The sequence below is a fragment of the Trichomycterus rosablanca genome, chromosome 12, assembly GCF_030014385.1.
Source record: "Trichomycterus rosablanca isolate fTriRos1 chromosome 12, fTriRos1.hap1, whole genome shotgun sequence".
Lineage (NCBI taxonomy): Eukaryota > Metazoa > Chordata > Actinopteri > Siluriformes > Trichomycteridae > Trichomycterus > Trichomycterus rosablanca.
Genome location: NC_085999.1, coordinates 25,832,172 through 25,856,199, shown reverse-complemented (window position 1 = coordinate 25,856,199; position 24,028 = coordinate 25,832,172). Strand labels below are relative to the sequence as shown.

The 24,028-nt window shown below is 40.6% G+C and overlaps 1 protein-coding gene across 1 annotated transcript in view; it reads left to right on the top strand.

Annotated features, from left to right (window-relative positions):
• Window positions 1-2,451: 2,451 nt before the first annotated feature.
• The window catches only part of gtdc1 (glycosyltransferase-like domain containing 1), an 81,740-nt gene continuing 60,163 nt past the window's right edge, over window positions 2,452-24,028 (top strand). Inside the window, exons 1-2 of the mRNA XM_063006456.1 lie at window positions 2,452-2,513; window positions 20,297-20,542. Coding sequence (XP_062862526.1) covers window positions 20,364-20,542 — 179 coding nt within the window. The 5' untranslated portion in view covers window positions 2,452-2,513; window positions 20,297-20,363. The remainder of the gene's footprint in view (window positions 2,514-20,296; window positions 20,543-24,028) is intronic.

Here is a 24,028-nt window from a genome sequence, read left to right as displayed (position 1 = left end):
ATCATGTTTTATCTACTCTTTATTTCATTTATTAATAAACCTTCATTGTGACTAAGCACAGAGATGAAAAAAATTAGTCCCAGTCATTAATTGTTTGGCCACAAAGTGTATCGATGTGAGCCAGAGTCCGAGTCGCACGTAAGTCGCACGCACAGCGACTTCAGACTCAGAAAAAATGACTTGTGTAGAATGAAGCATCGCTCCCTACTTAAAATGGTGGAATACCCTACATAGTGCACTTCACAGTAACAGATAATGTGAATGGAACGCTCCTACAGAATTGGCGCTAATGACTGTAAGAACCACTTTCTAAACCAATCAGACCTTCTGATTTTAACTGTTTGTAAGAAATGCTGTAATTTGCATGTATTTAGTTTGCAGCGTCACACAGATGATGTGTCAATGAAACGCTTGATTGGCTTTCTAACGAGTTCGTGTTTTACTTCACAACCGGGAAAAGTTTGAACAGGGGCGGCTCGTTCCTTAGGGCGATCGGGTGACGCACCACCAAAGGGCGAAAGGGAAGAAATTTTTCTATCACAGCTGTGACTGTTCTGGAGTCTGTCTTGCCTCGGAATATCGTAGTCCAATCAGCGTCGAGTTGTGTTCCGTATAGTACCGCCCCTTTTGGGGCGATTTCAGTCTGACTGAAAATCGCCCCGGATTGCTTTCATGTTAGACTCTCATGTTAAGGCTCTTTCTTTCGAACTGCAGGTGCTGCAATACAATCTGAATGAGTTCCGGGAGGGCACGCACTTACGTGCTTGCGTCACACGTAACCTGGTGTCGCAATCTCGTCACTCCATCGTGTAATCAGGATAAATTAGCAACTTAAGAATTAGGGCCACCCAGACCACATTTAAGGGTGATTCTTCAATTGCGGGCTCTTTTTACCATCTTAACTTTTGAAAAATAAAATTAGTAATAATTTAGTTTTAATTATGTCAAGATAATGCTTACATGCTTTAGAGCAAAGACTTAATGATGGCTACAATTGAGCTTATATAGAATTTTAATATTTCAAAATGTCATTATGTGTTGGTAATGACGTGTTGCGGTAATGACAATTTTTACTTTTTTTAAGAAAAAAACTAGCTAGGCCATGGATTTGTTAAAGCTAGTCAACAGCTAGTACAAGATGCACTTTAAATACATATAAATAATGTGTAAATTTCTTTTTTTTTGGTAAAGTACTGCCATATTGATGTAAATGGTAATGATGCTGAATAAATATACTCTATGATCAGGAGGAATACATGAATAAATTACTCACATTTCCAGACATTAAAATGTCAATCTTCTCTCATGGCTGACATGTGCTTCCTTGCGAGTCTTTGTTTCCATGGTTACAACATAAACAAGTGTTACATTCAAATGATTCCCTACAGAAACCATTCACTGTTGCGGTAATGACAATAATGCTGGGGACAGTAATATATTGCTCAAAAATATGCATAGGTTGTACAAATATGAAAACAAAAATTACATTTTGTTTCTTTTTAAGTTATTATGAAACTGTTATTGTGATTTTTATAATGAATTGATCACTTTTTAGCATTTTATTAGAGCAGAGAAGTTTTAAAGTCTGGGTTGGGGACAAGGCCAAAGTAGCAAAATATTGATGTTTAAATCATCATAAAAAATGGAAATCATAATTATTTTGGTATGTAATTTTTTTTAGTGATGCAATGAATGATCTTTTTAATACCTAAAATATTTGTTTTGTAATAAAGTATTTTTAACACAAATTTATAACCTAGAGATGTAAAAGTTCCCCCAATTGAAGAATCACCCTTAAACATCAAGTATCTACAAAGGGGGGGGGGGGGGGGTGGTGGGGGGGGTGGAATCATATAAGTTACAAGTAAATTACAAGTAAGTAATGTAATTTTTTAATTGTGAATTGTGATTGCACTTATTGTATCTCCCTAATTGTTTAATTGTACTTCTTTATTCATTGCACATCAGCCCCGATGCCAATCTTTATTCTGGATCTGCTGCAACTAAAATAAAATGCTATCTGATGAAGACTGAATTAAATTGTTAGTGTGAAGGCTTTACTTAATTTTATGATTAATGGTAAAGCTGGTCTGTCTCCATGTTCCAAGTTATTTGTGAGGGCAAACTGACAGATGACTTAAGATGTTAATTATTCAAGCTTTGATTTACCCATTGAACGGGTCACCTTGGCCATCATCGCAACAATTGCCCCCGCCTGAGAGATTTGGCAGGAGCCGCCACTGAGTTCGAAGGTTTTTAATTATAAGCACATTTACAAAATAACAGTAGTTGTTTGGCCACAAAGTGTATCTTTGTGAGCACAGGTACATGTCATACATGAATGCTCATTACTTGTCAAGTTGCTCTGCCAAACCCTGGCGGGGATTTGTAGTCATTCAAACGATGTAAGCCGAAACTAGCCGAAATTTCCCGAAATTACCCGAACAGTGGGGCAACACGCCGAGTAGTGACGTCATCACGCACTCCTGCAAGAGCGGGACTTTGAGAAGGAGGTACGTATGAACTGAGTGTACAAACACGCTGTTTGTTTTGTTTAATTTATGGACGCTTGTTTGTGTAACAGTGGAATAACAGTCGGCGGTTTTAAACAAACATAAAGAATGCGTATGTGTGTGTATAGTTATAGAGAAACGGCTGTGCTGCACTTGTGGGGACTGCTAGCTGGTTAGCATAGTAGAATGTTAACTGTACCGTCGCATCTCCTCTCTCTCTTCTGTCTCTGCACCACACCGCATAAATAACGCTCACATGTGTCCAAACTCTATCTGAACTCTGATAATATGAGGTAAAATTAATTTAACCTAGTTCGGTTTTGTTTATTTTGGCAGTCTTCGTAATAACAAACACTGTCAAATTCAAACAAACAACCCTCACGTGCTGCGTTCAGGTGCTCCTCAAAAGAGCGTATCACTAAGAGTTTTCAAGTCTGTTTCTTGCCAGTGACCGCATTCTCAGGGCTTTACAGTGCAGTACTGTTAATATTTCTACTTTTCATTAAATATGAGCTCTAAGATTAAACGTGAGTCGTTAGTACTGTTCATGTAGCTCCTAAGTTGAGCTCCTAACCAAATTAACATAGACATAAGTTGCATATATATGCTTAGAACTTGATAATAATAAATAAAATGTATTGTTATTATCGGGGTGACACAGTGGCTCAGTGGTTAGCACCGTCACCTCACAGGTCCTGGGTTTGATCCCCAGATGGGGCGGTCCGGGTCCTTTCTGTGTGTAGTTTGCGTGTTTTCCCTGTGTCTCTGTCTGCGTCTGCAGGGTTTCCCCCGGGAGCTCCGGTTTCCTCCCACAGTTCAAAGACATGCAAGTGACGTAAATTGGAAATACAAAATTGTCCATGACTGTATTTGACATTAAACTTGTGAACTGATAAATCTTGTGTAACGAGTAACTAACGTTCCTGTCATGAATGTAACCAATGAGTGCAAAACATGACGTTAAAATCCTGATAAACAAACAAACAAATGTATCATTATGTATCATTATTATTAGGCATGGTGGCTCAGTGTTTAGCACTGTTACTTTACAGCAAGAAGGTCCTGGGATCCATTCCCAAGTGGGGTGGTCTGAGCCCTTTCTGTGTGTAGTTTGCATGTTCTTTCTTTGTCTGTGTGGGTTTCCTCCAGGAGCTCCGGTTTCCTCCCGCAGTCCAAAGACATGCAAGTGAGGTGAATTGGAGATACAAAATTGTCCATGACTGTGTTTGATATAACCTTGTGAACTGATGAATCTTGTGTAGTGAGTAACTACCGTTCCTGTCATGACTGTAACCAAAGAGTGTAAAACATGACGTTAAAATCCTAGTAAATCAATAAATAATAATAATAATACTTATTATTATTATTATTATTATTAATAACAACACATCATCTTAGCACTGGAGACTAGAGCAATTTTGTCTTACCAGTGGACATTCGCTGGCTTTATATTTTTGGTTAAAGCACTTCTATCTTCCCAGCACTGACTTTAAACCTCCCAACAACACTGCTGCACCTGTTACAGTCATACTAGTACAATGCTCTCTACTATGTCATTACCATGTTTGTGGGGCGGCACGGTGGCTAAGTGGGTAGTACTGTCGCCTCACAGCAAGAAGGTCCTGGGTTCCATTTCCAAGTGGGGCGGTCCTGGTCCTTTCTGCGTGGAGTTTGCATGTTTTCCCTGTGTCTGTGTCCGCAGGGTTTCCTCCAGGAGTTCCAGTTTCCTCCCACAGCCCAAAGACATGCAAGTGAGGTGAATTGAAGATACAAAATTGTCCACGACTGTTTGACATTAAACTTGTGAAGTGATGAATCTTGTGTAACGAATAACTACCGTTTCTGTCATGAATGTAACCAAAGTGTGTAAAACATGATGTTAAATTAATAATAAATGAAATAATACAATTGTACATTTACATAAATAAAAGAACAAAAGCTAAACTTCAGCCTCTATCCATTCATTTCAGCTTACACTTATTGCAGCCAGTCAGAAGACTCAGAAAGCACGACAAAAATAAGTCCATAACAGTGACATTAGTCTACATGTATTGGTTTAATAGATGCTGCTACGACATGACATTTTTGACTCATTCTTTAACCACAAGGCCTGCTGAGTGGCATCATAATCAGCAAAAACAGCGATGTAAGCCTCATTAATCATCTTAACACTGGAGACTAGAGCCATTTTGTCTTATACCAGTGGACACCAGTGACGTTATATTTTTTTTTTTGGAGCACTCCTATCCTCTCAGCACTGACTTTAAAATTTTAAAACTCCCATCAACACTGCTGCACCTGTTACAGTCATACCAGTACAGTACTCCTACCATGGTAGTGTCGTTACAGTGCTACGAATGATCCACCACCCAAATATCATCTGGGCAATGGGGGTTGTATAAGGGTTCCTTTCATTTGATAAATAGAGTAGAGGTGTATGACTTTGATGTGTCCCAGTCAGTAATAGTATAGACATGGAAGTGCATTGTGTATCTACGATTGGCTAATTTATAAATGTGTCAATGTTTAGCGCCCTTATGTCTTTTTTTTTTTTTTGGATTATCTATTTTTTCCCACTTTTTCCCCCCAACTTTTATCCCCATTCTAGTCATGTCCAATTACCCTGATTGTGTCCTCCATACTGATTCGACCCTTTTGCCGCTGACTGAGGACGCCACTCAACTGACTTGCGCCCCCTCCGGCACGCAATCAGTACAGCCTGCATTTTTCACCTGCAGGAGCCGATGTTCATACTCCAAGAGACACTGCGCACGGAGGGTCACACCCCCCTCAATGTAATTCCTCAGCCCTGTGCAGGCGCCGTTAGTCAACCAGCAGGGGCCGCAGTTGTACCAGTTATGAGGACCTATGCTCCGACTCTACCCCTATAACCCTGAACAACAGCCAAACGTTGTTCATACTGCCGCCCAACCCAGTCGGAAAGGTAGAGCTGAGTTTCGATACGATGCATCTAGAAACCCAACTCTGGTGAGCTAGTGTACTTTACCGCTGCGCCACCTGAGCGGTTAGCGCCCTTATATCTAACATTTATCTAGAATTATGTCATGGCCTGTTAAAAACTCTTTTTATTATTATTTATTAGGATTTTAACGTTATGTTTTACACACTTTGTTTACATTCATGACAGAAACGGTTCACAAGTGTGTTTAATGTCAAACACAGTCATGGACAATTTAGTATCTCCAATTCACCTCACCTGAATGTCTTTGGACTGTGGGAGGAAACCCACACAGATACTGGGGGAACATACAAACTTCACACAGAAAGGACCCAGACCGCACCACCTGGGAATCAAACCCAGGACCTTCTTGCCGTGAGGCGACAGTGCTACCCCAAAACGCCTTTTATATCAGGTGTATTTCATAACAGAAGATGTGCTCGCTGCAGCAGCAAGATGATTGGTGCAATGCATAAACACACGCTGCATAGGATGCTAATCCATTACTGGGCCTTGGCCACCGCTTCCCTTAGACATAGCCGATCTAATTTACTACACCTATCTGGTATGTACATATAAGCTACAATTACCGTACAGATACAGAATTATTTAGGTATGCAACTACTGACCTCAGCACATCTGATATTCTGTACATTTTGTCACCCTGCATACCCTATTTATCAATTAAACGGGACCCATAGAACCCTTGTCAGTTTTGCAGTGACACAAACATGGCAATGCACGGTAGTATGTGTTGTTCTGGTATGAGTGTCGCCGGTACATCAGTGTTGTTGGGATTTATTTCATGCTGATTACATTGTTCTCTATTAGGAACACATATCCTGTTAGCACTGGTTGTAGGTGTACAGTTAGAGACTAGATCTGTGTGTTCACTGTCTTTTAGTCATTTATCAGAGGACACTTTGTGGTAGGGATGCACCGATCCAACTTTTTCAGTTCCGATACCGATCCGATACATATACTTTGCATATCGGCCGATACCCGATACCGATCCGATACCATTGTTGAATTAATAAACCGTATACTTTATTATGTGGGAAAGACTTAAGGCATCAGGATCGACTTAAACATTACTAAGTTTGCAAAACAAAATATAATTAACACAGATATAAATGTACTGAACTGCTATTTATTTGTCAATAAAATAATAAACAGGCATCTTAATATTTCAGTGTTATTTTCATTCAACGAGTGAGCATCCGACGCTGCCTTGGTGACCAAAGCAATCCCAGCATTCATTGCGGGTCGGATGCGCTTTTCTTACAGAAAAATAAACATGACTTGACGGGGCAGAGAAACGAATGGAGTTATTATCAAACGTAAATAAAATATTACTGATTTTTAACTTGTATAAACTTGTACCGAGTGTTTTTATTTGCAAGTTCGAGCTTGTCAGGAAATGTAACGGTTATCGGTACATGAAGGGAAATGTTACATTGACGTTAGCGTTAGCGCTGTGCTACCTCAGTTCATTGGTTTTAATGGCAAGATGCTAAATCCTAAACCCGATGGAATCGCTATGTAACGCGTTCGAATAACCTGATTTATAAGTTGATGACTTATTAGAATCCTCTCTACTGAGGCAGCCGCTGATGTAGACAGTAAGACAGCAAGGCCGCTCCCTAGGTTTTCGAACACACCCATAATGTAGCTGCTGACAATGAGAAAAACAGTAGTAGCTTAAATAACTTTGTCAAATAAACTTATCTGTAAATATTTAGTGCAAACAGTAATTTAAAATAAAATATAGCAGCTAAACCTGAGTAATAAACATGTTGCCATCGAACTTGTTGGCATAGCAAGCAAATGAAATACCACCATGCAGCTGACTATTTGGCTCGCTCCATGTTGCTCTTTTTGTTTGTGTTATACGCCATACGTCAGCAGCGCGTGCTGTATGGGCTTAGCACGCGTCGCAAACAAATTAAAGTGAACGTATATCGGCCCCCCGATCCATCTCATTTTGGTAATATCGGGACTGATATCCGATCTTAATATCGGATCGGTGCATCCCTACTTTGTGGTCACGTGACGCTGCTGGCTTTATATTTTTGGTTGGAGCACTATTGACACTGCTGCACCTGATTGGACTTTTCTTTCCATGTGGCTCCCAGTTATTTGTTTCTGAGCATTACTGATATAAACCAACTGTTTGAAATAGCAAGCTTGTAATGAGTTCTTTAAATAAAGGCACAAATTATATTGAGATTATTAGTTTGTACCAAGGCTCAAATCCCAATTCTCTGTTATTAAGGTGTTTATTTGATGGTTCGTTATTTGGAAAGATCAGTGTGATTAATAGTCGATACCTGCATTGTATAATAATTTGGCAAAATCATTTTCAACTTCTCTATCTAACTAGCATGGCTGCTCCTCTCCTCACTTATTCTGTTGGCAGTTTGAGGTGATTAGCATGTACGTGTTAGCGTGTAATTACAGCCCTTCTCCCTTTCAATGGCTCCTTTGATGATTAGCGCTCACACAAAGCCTCTGAAGTAGTGAACGAAGACGTCTTTCCATTAAAGGAGAGCAAAAGTCACTTTTCCAGGCACTTTGCTGGGTTTGAGAAGTTAATCCGTAAAAAATTTGAGTTTCTCTGTTCTCATATAAAACAAGATAAAACTAATTCAGAAAAGTGCTGCGTGCTCTTTGTTCAGAATCTTGGAACTCACTAAAATCGCTGGTTTCAGTCGGAGCACTCTGAACGAGGGGGTTTCAGGAACGAATTACTCAACGTTTAATGAGGCTTACATCTCTGTTTTTGCTGATTATGATGCCACTCAGCAGGCCTTGTGGTTAAAGAATGAGTCAAAAATGTCATGTCGTAGCAGCATCTATTTAACCAATACATGTAGACTAATGTCACTGTTATGGACTTATTTTTGTCGTGCTTTCTGAGTCTTCTGACTGGCTGCAATAAGTGTAAGCTTAACTGAATGGATAGAGGCTGAAGTTTAGCTTTTGTTCTTTTATTTTATTTACTTATACACTAGTATAGAGAGAGGAAGAAATTACATGAAATGATATTTTTGTACCTTGCATGTACACTGACTATCTCTTCATCACAGCACCTGTTAGTGGGTGGGATATATTAGGCAGCAAGTGAACATTTTATCCTCAAAGTTGATGTTAGAAGGAGGAAAAATGGATGTGCGTAAGGATTTGCGCGAGTTTGACAAGGGCCAAATTGTGATGGCTAGACAACTGGGTCAGAGCATCTCGAAAACTGCAGCTCTTGTGGGGTGTTCCCGGTCTGCAGTGGTCAGTAACTATCAAAAGTGGTCCAAGGAAGGAACAGTGGTAAACCGACGACAGGGCCATGGGCGCCCAAGGCTCATCGATGCACGTGGGGAGTGAAGGCTGGCCCGTGTGGTCCGATCCAACAGACGAGCTACTGTAGCTCAAATTGCTGAAGAAGTTAATGCTGGTTCTGATAGAAAGGTGTCAGAATACACAGTGCATCACAGTTTGTTGCGTATGGGGCTGCATAGTCGCAGACCAGTCACAAAGGCAGTGTGATGCTTTGAGCAATGTTCTGCTGGGAAACCTTGGGTCCTGCCATCCATGTGGATGTTACTTTGACACGTACCACTTACCTAAGAATTGTTGCAGACCATGTACACCCTTTCATGGAAACGATATTTCCTGATGGCTGTGGCCTCTTTCAGCAGAATAATTCACCCTGCCACAAAGCAAAAATTGTTTAGGAATGGTTTGACTTGGCCTCCAGATTTCCCAGATCTCAATCCAATCGAGCATCTGTGGGATGTGCTGGACAAACAAGTCTGATCCATGGAGGCCCCACCTCGCAACTTAGAGGAGTTAAAGGATCTGCTGCTAACATCTTGGTGCAAGATACCACAGCACACCTTCAGGGGTCTAGTGGAGTCCATGCCTCGACGGGTCAGGGATGTTTTGGCAGCTAAACACAATATTAGGAATATTAGGAATTACATAATGTTATGCCTGATCGGTCTATATGTTGTACACGTTTAAATGTGCAAGAATGTTGAAGGTATTGAAAGCTGATGCTTTAATCATGGAGTTGTCAATACTGTGCAGGTGCATCATTCAATTCTGGAAGATTTAATCATATCTATCATATGATCAAACCATACAGATCATTAAGCTAGCTGGCTGGGAGGAAACAAGACAATATCAATCAATTGATCTTCTGATCAAATTCCAATGTGATTGTTGTGACACTCATAAATGCAATCAATTGTTTATTAGTTTAGTATTACTAGCTCTTCATGACACTAGAGGCTTTTGTCTAAGTTACGTCTCCATATTCTTCAAGTATAATTTTGCATTATGAATCTTAGCTTTGGCTCTCAACTGTGGGGGAGTGTTTAATCGGATCTATTGTTTAAGCTGAATGGACCCTCCAGCAAGACCATATCACTTTAGGACTTCTCGTGCCTTGTCACACTGTTTTAAATGATAAGATGCGCACATGCACCTCCGACATCCACTGATAGCTAGAGGCTGTTTAAATGAGGGGACTAGCACTGGCTGGCACGCTCCACTGCGCCAAGTTTTCGTGAAACTAACTGTACATACCGCTCACAGGGTATCATCAGGAGACTTGCCCTGGCTTGACAGGTGTAATTATTTTGATTGGTGTAGCTCTTGTGAGCTCGGCTCTTGTGAGCTCGACCTGTTTCACGGTTTTGGAGTTCTTCCTTGCGATGCTGCTTCTTAAAAAAGATGTCTCTTGTGTTCTTTCGAATAGAATACAGTTGAACATTTACTTTGGAAAGATGCTGATTAGATAGTGACTGGTCTCGTCAGGGGAGCTGGATGCTTAATAATGATTAATTGCTATGAATTTTTTTAGTCTTGGTTGAGAAACAGCACCAGGTCTTCATATAGTTGCTTAATGACTACATGCTTTGTTTGTATATTTGCATAAACTGGAAAGTATAGTGGTACCTTGAAACTCAACAGCAAGCATCAAGCATCAAACTCAACATGATGATCTACGGCACTCACCTTCGGCTCGTGCCTGCGACCAAATCACAGCCGTGATGTTATTTGCGATAACACACTCCCTCTCGTGTTCTATTGCTTAAATATATATAAGCAGCCAGGGGGGCTAACATTTGGGATTTGGCCCACATCACTTTTTAGCTACAGCAATACACACACCACACACACACACACACACATATATATTTACATATATACAGTGGGGAAAATAAGTATTTGATCCCCTGCTGATCCCCTTACAAAGACTTGAACAGTCTATAATTTTTATGGAAGGTTTATTTTAACAGAGAGAGACAGAATATCAACAAAAAATCCAGAAAAAAAACTTTGAGGTCAGTCCAGAATTACACGGGAGGAGCTTGTAAATGATCTCAAGGGAGCTGGGAGCACAGTCACCAAGAAAACCATTAGTAACACACTTCGCCGTAATGGATTGAGATCCTGCAGTGCCCGCAAAGTCCCTCTGTTTAAGAAGGCTCATGTACAGGCCCGTCTGAAGTTTGCCAGTGAACACCTGAATGATTCAGAGAAAGCTTGGGAGAATGTGATATGGTCAGATGAGACCAAAATTGAGCTCTTTGGCATCAACTCCACTCGCCGTGTTTGGAGGCAGAGAAATGCCCGGTGGGGATGGTGTTCTTGGGGTCATATCCAGCATTTCTCTGCTCCCAGCTCCCTTGAGATCATTGACAAGCTCCTCCCGTGTAATTCTGGACTGACCTCACCTTTCTCAGAATCATTCTTACCCCACCAGGTGAGATCTTGCATGGAGCTCCAGAGCGAGGGTGATTGACTGTGATCTTGTATTTCTTCCATTTTCGAATTATCGCACAACAGTGGTCTCTTTCTCACCAAGCTTCTTGCTGATGGTCTTGTAGCCCATTCCAGCCTTGTGCAGGTCTACAATCTTGTCCCTGACGTCCTTTGATAGCTCTTTGGTCTTGCCCATGGTGGTCGAGAGATTTGAACGGAAGAAACTGATTCTGTGACAGGAGTCTTTTATACAGGGACAGGACTAATTTGTGTGCCTCATGGGCACATAACCGGTCTGTGGGGGTCAGAATTCTTGCTGGTTGGTAGGGGATCAAATACTTATTTCCCTTAATTAAATACAAATTAATTTATAACTTTTATTTAATGTATTTTTTCTGGATTTTTTGTTGATATTCTGACTCTGTTAAAATAAACCTTCCATAAAAATTATAGACCGTTCAAGTCTTTGTAAGGGGGTAAACTTACAAAATCAGCAGGGGATCAAATACTTACAGTGTATCACAAAAGTGAGTACACCCCTCACATTTCTGCAAATATTTCATTATATCTTTTCATGGGACAACACTATAGACATGAAACTTGGATATAACTTAGAGTAGTCAGTGTACAGCTTGTATAGCAGTGTAGATTTACTGTCTTCTGAAAATAACTCAACACACAGCCATTAATGTCTAAATAGCTGGCAACATAAGTGAGTACACCCCACAGTGAACATGTCCAAATTGTGCCCAAATGTGTCGTTGTCCCTCCCTGGTGTCATGTGTCAAGGTCCCAGGTGTAAATGGGGAGCAGGGCTGTTAAATTTGGTGTTTTGGGTACAATTCTCTCATACCGGTCTGCATGGTCGTCATCCCAGAAGGAAGCTGACGCACAAGAAAGCCCGCAAACAGTTTGCTGAAAACAAGCAGTCCAAGAACATGGATTACTGGAATGCCCTGTGGTCTGACGAGACCAAGATAAACTTGTTTGGCTCAGATGGTGTCCAGCATGTGTGGCGGCGCCCTGGTGAGAAGTACCAAGACAACTGTATCTTGCCTACAGTCAAGCATGGTGGTGGTAGCATCATGGTCTTGGGCTGCATGAGTGTTGCTGGCACTGGGGAGCTGCAGTTCATTGAGGGAAACATGAATTCCAACATGTACTGTGACATTCTGAAACAGAGCATGATCCCCTCCCTTCGAAAGCTGGGCCTCATGGCAGTTTTCCAACAGGATAACGACCCCAAACACAACCTCCAAGATGACAACTGCCTTGCTGAGGAAGCTGAAGGTAAAGGTGATGGACTAAACCCAATTGAGCACCTGTGGCGCATCCTCAAGTGGAAGGTGGAGGAGTTCAAGGTGTCTAACATCCACCAGCTCCGTGATGTCATCATGGAGGAGTGGAAGAGGATTCCAGTAGCAACCTGTGCAGCTCTGGTGAATTCCATGCCCAGGAGGGTTAAGGCAGTGCTGGATAATAATGGTGGTCACACAAAATATTGACACTTTGGGCACAATTTGGACATGTTCACTGTGGGGTGTACTCACTTATGTTGCCAGCCATTTAGACATTAATGGCTGTGTGTTGAGTTATTTTCAGAAGACAGTAAATCTACACTGCTATACAAGTTGTACACTGACTACTCTAAGTTATATCCAAGTTTTATTTCTATAGTGTTGTCCCATGAAAAGATATAATGAAATATTTGCAGAAATGTGAGGGGTGTACTCACTTTTGTGATACACTGTATATATATATATATATATATATATATATATATATATATATATATATATATACAGTATATGTATATTAGGGCTGTCGAAGTTAATGTGATAATAACGCATTAACGCGATCTCAATTTAACGCGATTACAAAAAATAGTGCCGTTAACGCAAATTCTATACAGGAACAATTTACCTATACAGGCAGTGAGTGCCATGTAGAATTACATCACGAAGACCCGCATTGTTTTGTTTTGTACTTAACCACGAAACACAAATGACACTAGTTATGTGGAGAACGTGTTTGTCTTTATTGCTTAATCCACAATTTGGAGCATCACACTTAAACATAGCACGCCGTTACCCGCTGGTCACCTGATATCAGCTCTCACACATATCACATATCAGCTCAGTGACGTACAGTGGTAACGTGATACGCAGATCACGTAAATGATATATATCACACGCATGATAATAATAAGCTTTTTCTCTCTCTTAATTTTCCCTGACAAGTGAAAAACCAAAATATAGCAACCTTAACATTATGAAGAAGAATTTCAAAGATATTCCTTTGCAATACTTTATCATTTCAAGAATATGATACAGACTGACCAACACTAATAAGCCAAATCAGCATTGAAAATTTACTTTACTTTTAATAGCCTTCTACAATGCTGGTGCTTCTTAAAACGGAATATTTTCTTTTAAACAGAAGTGTTATTTAAATGCTATTAAATTGTTTTCCAACAAAATCCGCCCAATTTGGCAGATAACCGCCCAATCTGGCAACACTGGAACGCGTTATTATTATCGCGTTAACTTCGACAGCCCTAATAAAAACGTATTCTGATATCCAGTTAGCAGCGTAAGGTTTATATAGCAGCAGGTAGAATAAGGTGAGAATAAGGTGCAAACACAATGCAATATTGTGCAAAGATGCAGGTAATATAGTCACTAGTATGAGTTGTCAGAACCCAGGGAACAAGACTGTGTTGATTGTGAATGAGTTTTTGTGTATGTTAGTGTATGTACACTGATCAGCCATAACATAAACACCACCTGCTCTTAAAAAAAAAAAAAAAAAAAAAAAAAAAAAAGTGATTAATCGTGATTAACTATATGAAATTCTGAGATTAATCGCGATTAAAATTTTTAATCGTTTGACAGCCCTAATATACAGTATATACTGTATATTGCTGGAGCTAAAAAGTGATATGGGCCAAATCCCAAATGTTAGCCCCCTGGCTACGCGTGTATGTGCTGCTGAGGGTAAGACAGTAAAGCTTATACTTTACTTACCTCTTTGTACTGCAATATGTAGCATGAGTTTGAGAAGGAATTGAGCTGACTGAGAGATGCTGTGTACATTCTTTTGTTCTCAGATTGACTGTGGAAGTGAAGAGAAAATTCGACATTTTGCTTTCACCCCTGAACTCTAGTGTTTCTAGCACTTAATGTGGAAGTAGTGCCGAGTTTGAACTCGGACGAGAGTTTATAGAGAAGTTAAGAAATGATTCAGCATCCATGTTGAGGCATGATGGTGCTGCTTTAGGTGTCATCAGCTCGGGTACAGCGGGGTTTCCCTCTCGCATCACCGTGTGTGGGTACGCACTGACGTTAACCCATCACTTTCCTCTCTCCATTTTGAGGTTGAGCATTCTTTCTGCATTACCTGTGTGAAATGGAGGGCTTGAGTTGAAGGTGATCACGTGGTGGAAGGGGGGAAAGCCCACTAATTGTCTTTAAATAGTCTGCAACTAGATGATGGATTTTAGACTTAATGTATTATAATATTATGATTATTGTGAATTATTATGAATTTAGCTAAAGATGGATAGTAGTAGGTAGGAGTTTCGTTTTAATACTCGTCTTATAATGTGTCTTGGTGGTGAATTTCTTCATGCCGAAGAACAATGTGCTATGGTTAGCATGTGTTTTTTGGTACACTTCTTACACATCATGTGTGAATCATCTAGGTTAGTAGAAAATGTAGCAAAAGCATCGGTGTAGATAACCATATCTTTTAGCATTTGCAGACTGTTATCCTTTTAGAAAGTTCAGAACGCATCGTTAGTGAGGTTGCGCAATACAGTACTGATGAGGGAGTGATCTAGTATGTGTAATACCCAACTGTAAATGATTTAATGGTGATTAGCTTAAAAAAAAGCATAAAATTTGCTAGAAAACTTGGTCACTTGGGTTATTCAGCAGTCTAATGCACTAGCACAACACTGCCACCTGTTATATCATAGCCACTAACCTGGCCGGGCGTCCACACAAACACAAAGCACTTTATACTGGTCAGACATCCTGTATCTCCACGTGTAGCCAGTGACACCACCTATCTCTATAAAACACATTTTAAAAGACCCAGATTCCTCTAAGAATGTCAGAAATAGGGATGTAATGAAATTGAGGACAAATTACTAAAAAATTAAAAGTTAAAAATTAAAAGTTTCTTTTATTTATCTAAATAATGAATGCCCTTTTATTTCCAAGGTAGATACAAACTATGCCAAATAATGCTTATTGAGTAAAAAAACTGAAATAAAATGTTAAAACAAATCCAACATTAAATAAATAAATGAATAATACAAATAAAGAAAGTATCTTCACGTAAATAAATCTGGCTGGAAAATCCTGGCAACTTTGTGACGTGGCGTCAACCAGGCGAGCTGAATAGCGCCAGTGCCCTCTGCTGTTTAAAGTGAATATCGATTCATCTTAAATGAATAACCGATTCGAATCGTGGCACATGTGCACCGATTTTTAACTGTCTTGTGGTGCATCGTTACATCCCTAGTCAGGAACTGTCCATACGTAATACAGTTGTGTGCGTGTACATGTGTGTTTGCCTGAGCCTTCAAAAAAGCCTGTGGTGGTTGCAATGAAGAAAAGTCAGCGTATCAACAAGACGCTCTGATGGTGTGGATGTTGTTCTGAGTTGTTGTTTTTTCTAGAGATGCATGAGCACCGATACTGGTACTTGTACTGGTACTTGTACTCATACTTGCACTCGTACTCGCAAACGAGGCTCCGATACTAAACATCCGATACCGTGTGCCTAGTGCACGTTGCTGTTATGCCTGGTTCACACTACATGATTTTTGCCCTGATTTTCGCTCGGCGGCTGGTCGGCGCTAGATTTGCCGGCTCGGGAGCAACTCGGCGTTCGCTCGGCGATCAAAACTCGGCTCTGGATCGCTAAGTGTGAACTATCCAACAACTCGATCCGACCGACCGGATCGAGTTTTCTAGCACGTCAGATATTTGATCTGAGATGTGCGACTGGGAATGAGTGACATGTCGAACAGCCAATGAGAACGCAGGATACGGTGTGAGGGGAAACGCAGGAGAGGAGTGTACACAGGTGGGACAGGGGGATAATATAGTTTATATCAGAATACATCAGCACACACACACGATTTACAGTATTTCTGACCTGATCGTTCTCTACAAAACATAACAACAAAACACCAACATTGCAAAAATATTTATTAACCTCCAACTCACTACAGAACAATCCATGCTATTCGTGTTGCCAAATCCACTCGATTCATTTATTTTTCCTCCTTGATTTCATCACATCAGCGCACAAACACTTTGATCGCTCGCTACTTGTTGACGTGCATTTTTGGACGTGGTATCATTAAACTTCTCGTCACTTCTCACGTGTGTTTTTGTTTTAAAAAAAACGGTATTCCAAATAGGTATTGGTATTGGTATTGGTATCGGCAAGTACAAAAATACATGTACTTGTACTCGGTTGGGAAAAAATGGTATTGATGCATCCCTAGTTTTTTCCGGTTTAAAAAGATCTCAAACTTTCTGTGGTTTTCTCTGTCCAGTCTCCTCTGTTCGCCTCTCGCTATTTTCTTTATTTTATTTTATTTTTGCATTTTCTCCCCCTTTTCTCCCCTTTAGCATGTCCAAATGTCCAATTTGCTTTGTGCTTCCTCTCTGTCTATGCCGAACCCTGCCCTGACCGAGGAGATCAAAGCTAACCCACATCCCCTTCGACATATGAGCAGCAAGCCGTATGCATCTTGCCACCTACACATTGATGAGTGTTGTGCAACCTAGCGTTGCGTGCGGAGAGACACACTCTAAGAGCACTCCTTCCATCTCTGTGTAGGCGCCTCTAATCAGCCAGCAGAGGTCGTAACTGCACCATTCTGACAGAGAGAGACCCACATCCGGCTTTTTGTCCCGCCCCCCAACTGAACAACAGGCCAGTCGTTGTTCATATTGCCACTCAGCCTCAAGCCGGTAAGGCAGAGCTGGATTCGATACCATGTATTCGAGATCCAGCTCTGGTTGCAGCGTGTGCTTTTTACCGCTGCGCCACCTGAGCGGCACTATTTTCTCAAATATCGGCCGCGTTTCAAGTCGCACTTTCATAATGAGCAGTACGCAGGAGCGGCGAGCGTGTACAAATACGTAGTATTCATTGAACTGTATGCGAAAAGTACTTGGTTTAAGTCCCGTTAAGTCCCGTTAAGTACTGTTTAAGTGTGAGATTTCGGACGCAGCCCTCGGCTTCTTCACATCACCTGCTCACAGCGTGAGCGCGTCGTGCAAAAGTGCGAAACGCTGTGAGCTGTACATAGCTGTATGGATTAAACGATGCCTCGATGCGAAAAATTTGCATAGATGATTTTTAGTAATCGAATTACTCGAGTTTCTCGAGGAATCGTTTCAGTCCTAATGTATCAGAACTACTATTTTGTGTTTTTAAGATAACATAAACAATATAAGCTAAAATACGTGCAGTGGCCTGCCATTGTACTTTAAGTTTACATTATATCGTATCATATATCGCCACCTCTCAAAAGCATATCGAGATATGAGTTTTTTAGTCATGTTGCCCAGCCCTAGTTAACATGGTGTTAAACATACAAATAAACAAACTGCCAGCAACACCAATTGTGAGATTTTGCTGGTTTGTTTAATATAAATGTTGTCAATATGAATACAAATACAGCCTTATAATAATACAAAATATAAACACTAATTAGTCAGTATTTATCAGAACTACAATGTTTTGTGTTTTTAAGAGAACTTATAAACAATATAAGGTAAAATACGGGCGGTGACCTGCCATTGTACTTTAAGTTTACATTATATCGTATCGTATATCACCACTTCTCAAAAGCATATGGAGATCTGAGTTTTTTAGCCATATCGCCCAGCCCTACTGGAATTGATGCTTAATTTAATGTACATTTAGTAACATTTGTACCTTAGATTTCCTGAGTGTCTGCAAAACAAAGGTGTTTTTAAAATAAACTTTTTAAAAAGGTGTTCTTATATATTGCGAGTGAATATCGTTATCGCAAAAAATATCGTGATATTATTTCAAGGCCATATCGCCCACCCCTAGTGTGCAGTTTGTTTTAAGAGACATATGTCTTACTTAATCTTATATATATTTATTTTTGCTCTTTATTAAAGCAAAAGTATTTCTTATCCTTATCTGGAATAATCGATTACAAAAATAATCGATAGCTGCAGCCCTAATGACATGTGAGAAAAAATATGTGACACGGCGAGACCGGGAAGAAGAAATGTCTTGTTAGTAGGGTTGGGTGTTATGACGGTATTGTGGTATACCGCGGTATTTAAAAATGGTGACGGTATTTAAAAATGGTGACGGTATTTTAAAAAATGTGAAGCGCCAAATTTCTGCTTCAGGTTTACCTTGAAAACTGAGACTTTAAGACATTCGCGCATCCACAGTAAGGGAGGGGTGGGAGGGGTAGGCGGTTGGAGCTCACTGATTGGTTGTAGTGTAGTGATGGGAATTATGGCTCCTTGAAGGGAGCCGGATCTTTTGGCTCGGTTCCTTTTAAAGAGCCGTTCAAAAAAATGATTCTTCGTTCCTTGGGAAGCGCTACTGGGTAAACTATAAGACAGCCCCGATATTAATATCAATGATGAACAATCATGAACATTTTGCTACCTTGCCTTAAATGTAGGCCTAGTTCAGACAACACTTAATTGAGAAAAAAAAATTTATTTTAAAAGAAGAGAAAAAACTACAGGGAAGAGACATACTGTCTTAGGTTTTATTAAGTTTCAGAACAATCCTCTTTTGTGCAGAGATGTGCCTGTGTTTATTTCTGCTTTAAAACATACGCACCATAAAATATCAGGTAATCATCAGATTTAACATAATTAAACAAGTTTATTTCTTAGTTATTTGTACTCGTTTACTGTGTGTTCTCTTTGTAGCTCGGTTACGGCTCTTTCTCTCTCTCTCTCTCTCTCTCTCTCTCTCTGTGTGTCTCGCTCGCTCTCTGCGATATTAAAAGTGTTTTCTGATTTAAATTTCGACAATAAACAGCTCTTATTATGACTGACTGATTCCTTTTACTGATGCCAAGCTGAATGGGTGGATTACAGCCGATAAGAACTGCGCAGAAATAAAACAAATGTATGAAGAGACGCATTTACACTTATGCGTGAAATATTATTATATTATTATTGTAGATCAGATAGGATAAGCAATGTTTGACGTTCTGATTGTTTAATTTTTTGAAATAAAACATTTGAATACTGTGATTACACTGTAAAGTTTGTACACTGTAAAGTTTGTCCAACCCCCCCCGCGGTAATACCGTATACCGCTGTATTTTCTGAAGACGGTATGACGGTATGAAAATCGGCAATACCGCCCAACAATTGTTAGGGCTTCATCTTTTTCCCTGCCAGTGGTGGACTTTCACAGACAGCTGTATTGTATAGCGCCCTGCAAGTTGCCTCAACCACACAGCAGAGCAATGATGCTTTTTCCGACCCTTCCATCAGGCACACCCAACTGTGGCACGCCCGGCCAGATCTGAACCTGAGAGACTGAGATCTTCAGCGGAGGTGTTGAAATTACTTCCGTGCCACTCTGCACTATATTGTGATAGATAAAGGATTTTATGATGTATCGCCCACCTCCGTATCGCTGTGTTAGCATTCCGTTGCAAGGTGGATTTTCGCAAAAGTCAGCTGTTAATGTATTTGTGTTTACGACAAACTTCAGTCTGTTTTCCAGTTATGACTTAACCCTTCGTTTCACAAGCCAGCCATCAGCTTTTTCAACAGCTGGGAAAGTACTGCATGTAGGCGAATTTTTTCGATTACAAGCCTGAACATTTTTTCGATTACAAGCCCTACTTCAACATCCTACTTATTATTCCCTCATCTCGCCTAACCTGTCGTGTCTCAGTCATTACAGTATTTCTAATAATATCAAATATGGTTCGTGTTTTCAGTTTTGAGTTTCACATCTTTGTACGTTTCCATTAAATCATGCTGTTTGTTTCTCTCTCTTCTGCCAGAATCCCAGCCTTTGTCATCCCAGGTTTGCCTGAATTCTGATGTCCCGTACTGCTCTAACCTTCCTTCATGAGTGTCTTGCTGGTCGAGGCTTTCTATGGTGGCTCCCATAAGCAGCTGATTGATCTTCTGCAGGAGAGTGTGGCTGACACTTTGACCTACACACTTCCTGCTAAGAAATGGCACTGGAGGGCACGAACCTCAGCACTGTACTTCATGCAGGCAATTCCAAGCAGCCCACAATACAGGTCAGTACGACTTGCATACTTGGCTATCCAATAGAATTGCTGGACCAGCTTCTCTTTCTGCCAGAACAGCTAAACCAGGTGTGTTGGGAACATGAAAAACTTGCTTTCGGGTGCAATTTAACCTGAAAGTTGTTCTTCTGGGTTGGTATGTGAAATTCGGCACAGCCCAACTAGTGATAGACGTGTCATGTTCATATTATTGGTCACATTTGTGACTCACATTGTATTATTTTAAAAGCTGGCAGTTTAGAAATGACCACCAATGCTGTGTGAGCACACAGCAGAACAGTCATATTCAAACCTCACTCTTGCTGGTGTTGTGATTCATTCCCATTTTGTGTAAATAACATTATGTAGTAATGTTATCCGTATTTAAAAGGGCGGCACGGTGGCTCGCCTCACAGCAAGAAGGTCTTGGGTTCGATTCCAAGGTGGAGCGGTCCGGGTCCTTTCTGTGTGGAGTTTGCATGCTCTCCCTGTGTCTGTGTGGGTTTTTTTTTCGGGAGCTTCGGTTTCCTCCCACAGTCCAAAGACATGCAAGTGAGGTGAATTAGAGATACAAAACTGTCCAAGATGAACTGATGAAACTTGTGTAACCAGTAACCACCTGTTCAGAAACCACCTCTTTGTTTCTACACTCACTGTCCATTTTATCAGCTCCACTTACCATATAGAAGCACTTTGTAGTTCTACAATTACTGACTGTAGTCCATCTGTTTCTCTACATTCCTTTTTAGCCTGCTTTTACCCTGTTCTTCAATGGTCAGGACCCTCACAGGACCACCACAGAGCAGGTATTATTTAGGTGGTGGATCATTCTCAGCACTGCAGTGACACTGACATGGTGGTGGTGTGTTAGTGTGTGTTGTACTGATATGAGTGGATCAGACACAGCAGCACTGATGGAGTATTTAAATACCGTGTCCACTCACTGTCCACTCTATTAGACACTCCTACCTAGTTGGTCCACCTTGCAGATGTAAAGTCAGAGACGATCGCTCATCTATTGCTGCTGTTTGAGTTGGTCATCTTCTAGACCTTCATCAGTGGTCATAGGACGCTGCCCACAGGGCGATGTCGGCTGGATATTTTTGGTCGGTACACTATTCTCAGTCCAGCAGGGACAGTGAGGCGTTTAAAAACTCCAGCAGCGCTGCTGTGTCTGATCCACTCATACCAGCACAACACACACTAACACACCACCACCATGTCAGTGTCACTGCAGTGCTGAGAATGATCCACCACCCAAATAATAGTGAAGAACAGCATGAAAGGAGCTAACAAAGCATGCAGAGAAACAGATGGACTACAGTCAGTAATTGAAGAACTACAAAGTGCTGATAACATGGGCAGTGTAGAAACAAGTAGGTGGTTTTAATGTAATGGCTAATCAGTGTATATACTAAGAACTAACAAACAAACTGAAAATAACACATACAAACACAGATAATAGCATCTGATGGGTTTTTCTCCGGAGTGGGTGGGGAAAAACCTCAGCAAACCTAACGACACATTACTTCTGGTATCAAATTGAACAAAACGCATTCTTTTTCAAGGTCTTGAAGTGAAGTTCCCAGATTATTGTTGGATGGCGGTTATATTCATGTTAAATATTAACTTTTTTAACTATTTTAAATCGGACTATTTAAAACCACAATATTTAGGCGCACAGCCAGTCGTACTTAACAGTTATAGGCTCAAATCAATCATACGTATGCTCACTTTTGCTCCCAGTGGTAGTTATAGTAGGGGAATTTTTTACAGTCGTAGAAAGCCAAACGCGGCCCTGGTCTTTCCAAAATAGCACCTTTTGCTCAAAACACTGGTATGCAATTAGAAGTCTGACTAAGCAAACACAGAAACACAGCCACCCACCATGTCTGCTGTCCTACAAGTTGCTTTTGGAGCTAAACAGCTGCTTCGGTTTCGCTGAGCAGTCGCTGGAAATTAATAGTGGGCAAGAATGATGGGCTTTGAACAACAAGAGTGGAATTCTGCCATTGACAAAAACAAATTAACCTTCAGCATGGCATTTTCAGGCCTGGTGAAACTCTTCTCAGTAAATTGTGTACTGAGAAACTGAACTCGGGTGATGTACAGTATGCGAATGTATTTATGTAGATCTAAGTGAAACTTCTCATTATGAGCAAATCCTAAGGTTTCAAAAAAGGCATTCCATTTCTGATGTGGTTGTTATTTTCCCTACTTGACAGATTGATCGGCAGTTTGCACTATTTACAGATTTGCAACTCGGAGAATTTGATTCAGAAACAAACAAACCAAAGCTGTTTAGTAATTGACATTAAATTGTTCAGTCGTGTGTTCTGCTTTTTAGCTATTATGTATATACACCGATCAGCCATAACATTAAAACCACCTCCTTGTTTCTACACTCAGTCCATTTTATCAGCTCCACTTACCATATAGAAGCACTTTGTAGTTCTACAATTACTGACTGTAGACCATTTGTTTCTCTGCATGCTTTGTTAGCCCTCTTTCATGCTGTTCTTCAATGGTCAGGACCACCACAGTGCAGGTATCATTTAGGTGGTGGCTCATTCTCAGCACTGCAGTGACACTGACATGGTGTTGGTATGAGTGGATCAGACACAGCAACGCTGCTGGAGTTTTAAAATACCCTGTCCACTTACTGTCCACTCTATTAGACACTCCTACCTAGTTGGTCCACCTTGTAGATGTAACGTCAGAGACGATCGATCATCTATTGCTGCTGTTTGAGTTGGTCATCTTCTAGACCTTCATCAGTGGTCACAGGACACTGCATACAGGGCGCTGTTGGCTGGATATATTTGGTTGGTGGACTATTCTCAGTCCAGCAGTGACAGTGAGGTGTTTAAAAACTCCATTAGCACTGCTCTGTCTGATCCACTCATACCAGCACAACACACACTAACACACCACCACCATGTCAGTGTCACTGCAGTGCTGAGAATGATCAACCACCCAGATAATACCTGCTCTGTAGTGGTCCAGTGGGAATCCTGAGCATTGAAGAAGAGCATTAAATGGGGCTAACAGAGAACCAAATGGTCAGTAATTGTAGAACTACAAAGTGCTTCTATATGGTAAGTGGAGCTGATAAAATGGACAGTGAGTGTAGAAACAAGGAGATGGATTTAATGTTATGGCTGATCAGTGTATTTATAAATATGTAATAAATAATGTAATAATAAGTTGTATTTATGTAGTATCTTTCTTATACCCAAGTCACTTTACATATCAACAGGTAAAGGAGGAAAAAAACACTGGTAAAATGATCTGCCACCAACAGTAACTAATCAGAATTTTGGAACACACAAGAGACCACTATTTGAGGACCTACGAGATTGTGCATGTAAACAGGGGTGTAAAAGTTCTGATAAATACACTGGTTCCAGACCATTGAGGGATTTACGTTTACATTTTACATTTCTGGCATTTAGCAGACGCTTTTATCCAAAGCGACTTACAGTACTGTGACTGTAT